At 34.6% G+C, this 6,392-nt stretch overlaps 1 protein-coding gene across 4 annotated transcripts in view; it reads right to left on the bottom strand.

The window, feature by feature from the left end:
* The window catches only part of PDS5A (PDS5 cohesin associated factor A), a 110,365-nt gene that overhangs the window by 16,577 nt on the left and 87,396 nt on the right, over positions 1-6,392 (bottom strand). For all 4 annotated transcript variants that reach the window (XM_053922064.1, XM_053922067.1, XM_024573847.3 and 1 more), the window contains 5 exons: positions 5,924-6,056; positions 4,616-4,735; positions 2,269-2,331; positions 1,378-1,523; positions 2-110 (listed from right to left, as the gene is read on the bottom strand). In XM_053922064.1, the coding sequence (XP_053778039.1) occupies positions 2-110; positions 1,378-1,523; positions 2,269-2,331; positions 4,616-4,735; positions 5,924-6,056 (571 nt within the window). The remainder of the gene's footprint in view (position 1; positions 111-1,377; positions 1,524-2,268; positions 2,332-4,615; positions 4,736-5,923; positions 6,057-6,392) is intronic.

The raw sequence follows: 6,392 nt of genomic DNA, 5'->3' as shown, positions 1-6,392 counted from the left end.
CCTTATTCTTTACTGGGTCAATGTTCTTTACAGGTGTGACAGAAATAATTCTCACAGGGTTCTCTTCATTTTCACTAACTCCAGTTTCTGCTGCCTCTGAACTCTGTTCCCTGTGGAAGAAAAATAAACCACTTCTTTATGTCACCACATGAACAGAATGTTTGCTCTCTCACTATACCGATAAAGAAGTAGAGGCTCAGGCTGGTTTAGAAGGAGTAATGTTAGCAAGATTCAGATCAATGTTTACAGGCCACTGGTCTATTATATCCTGTTATTTTTTTTTTTTTTAAAGATTTTATTTATTTTCTTAGGGGAAGGGAGGGAGAAAGAGAGGGAGAGAAACATCAATGTGTGGTTGCCTCTCACATGCCACGCCCCCCCCACACACACTGGGGACCTGGCCCGCAACCCAGGCATGTGCCCTGGCTGGGAATCGAACTGGTGACGTTTTGGTTCACAGGCTGGCACTCAATCCACTCAGCCACACCAGCTAGGGCTATATTGTGTTACTGATTTCCATATGACCTTACTAATATAAAAATAGCTACCTAAAACCATCTGAGAGAAAGATTGTCAAGAAACAAAATAACTATTCTAGGCCTACCTCTTGGGGGTGAAAAACTCTAAAACAAAACAAAAATGCAATGATAGATTATAGTATAGTTGTCTCCAGTCTGCTCTTAATGCTCTGCAAAGGTGGGGGCTACAAGAATGCACAGGGGAGGTGAATGAGCCCCACCATCTCTGTAAACCACAGATTTCCACATTAATTTATTCTATATTTTGGGGCTGGTTCTCCTGTTAAGAATGTGTTTAAAACACCACCAGTTGAGTTTATTCTTAAAATTTCTAGGTCCCTGACTGGTGTAGCTCAGTGGATTGAGTGTGGGCCTGCAAAACAAAAGGGTTGTGGGTTCAATTCCCAGTCAGGGCACATGCCTAGGGTGTGGGCCAGGTCCCCAGTAGGGGGTGTGCGAGAGGCAACCACACATTGATGTTTCTCTCCCTCCTTCCCTTCCTCTGTCTAAAAATAAATAAATCTTTTAAAAAATATATAAAATTAAAAAAATTCTTTAAAAAATAAAAATAAAATTTCATGGGTAAGAATAAAATTAGTTATGTTATAAATCCTCATTACAATAATAAAATTAGTCATATTATAAAAATTTAACTTTTCTACACACTGAAGAGTGCTGTAGTACATTCTCAATTTACATCAATATTTATACCAAAATCCAGCATGGTTATTCTGTATCAAAACGTTTCCTAAAAAAAAAAAAAAAAAAAAAAAAAAAGAATAAAACGTTTCCTGAAGTCTATTTTTGTGATACTGAGTAGTGAGTGATAGTAACAAAAACAACTGGAGAGAAGAATTACCTCGATCGATTTCCGGTTGAAGGGTTCAGTTCTGAATTTACATTAATATTGCTTCCAGTCTCAGCTCCAGTGCTTCTAACATATGGTTTCCTTCCTGTTGCTGATAAAGGCTTGTTTACCGCACCTAGTACTCCAGCAGGTTTTGGCTAAAAATTACACATACACATGTTATTTTATACCTTACTGAAAAGAATACATATAAATTTAGGCACATGTAAGAAATATTGTTTAGCTTAAGCCAAGAAATTATTGTTACTTTCAAAAGTTAATCCTAAATTTGTTAAAAATTATAATTCAGTAAAACTGTGTTTATCTAAATACAATAATTACAAGTTATAAGTATTACCTCTACTTAATAATAACTAGGCAATATTTAATTATTTCTCATTGCTCAATCAAAATAAGTGTCCCTCAAACACAGTAAGACAAAATTTATTAGAAATAAACTATTGAGTATACATAGTAATAGTTCATATAGTGTTAATCAAAAATTAAATCTCCTTTACTCTTTCAGGTATCATATTAGTACTTTTATAGAGTATAACTTGTCTAATTGATTAATACTTTAAAATTATTTCCTCTCTTTATCTTATGCACCTAAATTTATTACACTTCTTTTCCGGAAAACCTGCTTCATGGATTCTAAATAACCCGAAGCCTACCAGGATTGATGAGAACACAAAGTGGTTCATGGCAAAAACCCTCCCCCAAAAAATAACAAAACAAAAAAAAAGCCGCCCCAGAGAACAAATGCTTTAGATGATACAATCCACATCATGATCCATAAGAACCAGGAACTATAAAATCTGGGGACAGTTAAAGGTTATTTCTAAGAATATTACAAGTAATACACACGAGACAAAGATCCTCAAATCATCTAGTACACAGTACCTTTCCTGTTAATAGAAGTACTCTTGTCTCTTCGGAAATATAACTCTTATCATTACAGAAGTCCTATCAAAAAAGTAAAAACCAAAGGGAACATGTGTATTTTTATTAATTTGTGCTTACATTCACTTAATCAAATAATCAAAGCATAGTTAATGAACCATATCCTAAGTCTAGCTTTATAATTAAATCAACGGTACATAAGACTTAGGCAAATGTCAGATAAAGTACTTAAGTCACATTTAAAACACATTTTTTTGTATTTTGATTTTGTTTAAATCGTAAAAGTAAACACACAGCCAAAATCTAATTAAGTGAATTATAATGTTCTTTGGTAGCTATGGTATTAACCAGTTGCTGAATGAATTAAACCAAATGTGGACACTGAAGATACTTGCTTAAAAGTTACATCTATATAAAACTTAAGTAGAGTTCAGCCCTGGCCAGGTAGCTCAGTTGGTGAGAGTGTTGTTCTGATACACCAAGGTTGCGGGCTCAGTCCCCAGTAAAGGCACATACACGAATCAAGCAATGAATTCATAAATAAGTGGAATAACAAACTAATGTTTCTCTCTCTCTAAAAATGAATAAACAGAAAAAAATTAATAAAACAAGTTCAGATTTGATCCCTTGATGCCTCTGTTAAATATCCTGGGAATAGCATACAAATAAACCACCACTGTGTCACAGAAACAAATGATTTGCTACAATCAAGAAAGTAACTTTCTTTTACTATGTTTACCTTCATACTAGTGTTACCAGGAGAAGAACAGGGGACTCAAATGTGACCATAAAGAAATAATACTTTTGGCATGTGTTCTAGGCAAAGCTGTATCTTTTTTACTTTTCTTTTTGCACAAAGGCTTTTATGTAGCTAAAGTAAATGTTACAAAGCCTGGGCACCAGAGTTCTTTTGTTTTTATTCATGAAGATACACTGGTCTCGCTAGCCTCACTATCTTAATATGCCTAGTTTTCTAGTGTTTCAATTTATACCAGATTAGCATAGAAAAGGAAATGAGGAAAGTTGCTCATTGAAAGCAGGAAAAAACCTAAGTTATTATTAAGAAGGATAAGAACATCTAAGTTTCAAACATCAAATAAACTATTAAAATTATGTGTAGTGATAAAACAATTTTCACCTTGAGAATGGGATGACTACTGTATGAAGGCTCGACGTGGGTACGTACTGTCCCAGCCATGGGAGTGTCGGGTTAACTAAAAGGGATTCACACTCAGGAGCTCACTTAAGAGTATTTGTAAAGACAACTAAATTTATTTGAGGGCAAATAATTTTGCGTTCTTTGTAATTCCTATAAAAAACTTGGCATAGTGAATGACAAATATGAAATAATTAGAGATCTACATAATTAAATACTAAATCTGATTAAAACTGTCAAAGGACGGCATTCAAAGCAGAAAGCTCAGTTTCTTGGAGCATTCTTCTGTAAAATACTGCGGTGGGAGGTATCCTCTGAAGTACATCTTCAGGTTTAAAAATGTGTAAAAAATATTTAAGTGCTCTATACTTTTCAATTAAAAATATTGAGAATTCTGTCTTTTAAAATACTGCCTTAAAGCAGGAAATAAAGGATTTTAAAGTTTAAAAAATTGATAACAGTAAATCATTATTATTAAAGGAAATAGTCAAAAGAAAAATATTAATTGCTCAATATTCTTTCTCTCCTTGATATGACTAATTAAAAAAATTAGGTGGAGAAACTTAAATGAGCTTCAGTTGGCTGGAAAACTTAATTTGTTGATAGCAGAATAAATGTACTATGTATTAATTACTAATATAATTTATTGAATGCTTACTATGTGACAAACTTATAAACCTAGTTATACTAGTAATCACTCACAGGTATTAGTATAATCTGCATTTCATAGATGAAGAAATTGAGGCTTAGAAAAGTTAATGCCTAAAGTCTCTCAAGTTAGACATGGTTGATTAGAATCCAGGTCTATCCGTTGTCAAGACCAATTCCATTAATTCTACATTTTCATTTCATATATATATTGTGTGTGTATATATATGTAATATATATGAATGAGCGTATGTGTGTGTGTTTATATATTCACACTGTGTCGCACATTACATACTAGATATATCCAGAAGAAATAGCTAACTTAAGAACACTATCATCAAGCTTGGTTTGTACTCTCCTACTCTGTAGGGTGAGAATGATGTTGTTCAGGGCTTTGGAAGACACTCTCCCATTTCTTCATAAACTCACAGAGGTATTTTTTTACTCTATTGTCAATACAATCCAATATTTGCCACTAGGAATGATGGTAACTGAAACTTAAATCAGTTTGTGCGGTAGAAAAATGAGGGAAAAGAAAATTACCTTTTCAGGTTGTGTAAAAAATTTCATTGGAAGGACTGGCTCCTTTGGTGAATCAGCATTGCACAAAGCACTTTTACTATTTATAACACACAGGGCCACATCACATACTGTATAAAGTTTCTAGGGAGGAAGAAAAAAAAGATCATATATAGCTCTCAGTAGTGCAAAATAATTATAAGAACCAATTCTACCCAAAGCATAAAATGGATCAAAAGAAGGATGTGTGGTTATTTATTCCTTGAATATTTCACATTTCTTTTTGACATTTATTCTTATGTAGCCTCCTGGTAAACAAACAAACAAAAAACCTTTAATTTAACATGAATGCCAAGGATGCATTAAAAATAGTGAACAGTGGCTCAGTGGACTGAGGTCTGGACTGCGAGCTAAAAGCTTGCAGGTTTGATTCCCATTCAGGGCACATGCCTGGGTTGCAGGCCAGGTCCCTGGTTGCATGCACATTGATGTTCTTCTCCTTCTCTTTCTCCCTCCCTTCCCCTCTCTAAAAAGAAAGAAATAAAAGTCTTTGCCCTGGCTGGTGTGGCTCAGTGGATTGAGTGCGGGCCTCTTAACCAATAAGTCACTGGTTTGACTCTCAGGGCACATGCCTGGGTTGCGGCCAGGTCTCTGGCTAGGGGCATGCAAGAGGCAACTGATCAATGTATCTCTCGCACATCAGTGTTTCTCTTCCTCTCTTTCTCCCTCCCTTCCCCTCTCTCTAAAAAATAAATAAATAAAAAACCTTAGAAAATATAGCACACAAACCAAACTAAATTAAAGGAAACATACAAAAAGAATACTTTCTGGTCTGTAACTCTTACTAAAAGTTTGTAAGATAACACAGTTGTAATTTTATTAGTTGTTATCCCCTTGCTCTGTAGAAATTTTGTATTTTTAAAGATTTTAATTATTTTTAGGGGAAGGGAGGGAGAAAGTGAGGAAGAGAAACATTAATGTGTGGTTGCCTCTTGCATGCCCCCTACTGGGGTCCTGGCCAGCAACCCAGGAATGTGCCCTGACTGGGAATTGAACCAGCAACCCTTTGGTTCGCAGGCTGGCACTGAATCCACTGAGCCCCACCAGCCAGGACTGCTCTGTAGAAGTTTTAATGTCTTTTTCAGAGTAATAAACAGTCCTCAAGTAATAGAATTCAGCTGTAATGAAATCTAATAAAAACTGACTATAAATATATATATGTATAAACATTCTGTAATCTAATATAGCATGTAATAGAAAAAACAATTGGGACAAGGACCATAATATTTTTTCCTGTAACATCTTAATACCCAGTGGCCTCATATATCTTACTTCATTTGTCTTGGATTCATCTGGAGACTGGGCATCTTTTGTTAACTTGATGTTTTCTGCCATCTTCTTCATAAAGGCATGGCTATTGTTTTCATTCTTTGTCATTAAAACTTCAAGCATGAACCATAGGCACCTAAATGGTAAACATATTATTCACCTATTAAAGAGACTAAATGTAGGTATTTGTGCTTAAGTGGATTAAATATCTTCTTGGGAAGTTCTGTTCCTTGAATATGAGAGTAAAATATAAAGAAAATCCTAATCATTAGTAGAAAGAGCCTGATAATAATATTCAGTTCAGTGGAGAGTTAAATAAAAAATATTAAACATAATGAAAACATAGCTTAATATGAACAAATCTGACAGTTTCATGAGGCACAAAAACTCATTCTATAGGTATTCAACAAACATTTGGGTGACTTCACATATATAGTGCCTGGCAATGATGAGTGAACCAGCACATAGCGGA

This window comes from Desmodus rotundus, chromosome 4 (assembly GCF_022682495.2).
Source record: "Desmodus rotundus isolate HL8 chromosome 4, HLdesRot8A.1, whole genome shotgun sequence".
NCBI lineage: Eukaryota > Metazoa > Chordata > Mammalia > Chiroptera > Phyllostomidae > Desmodus > Desmodus rotundus.
This window is presented reverse-complemented; position numbering and strand designations above follow the sequence as displayed.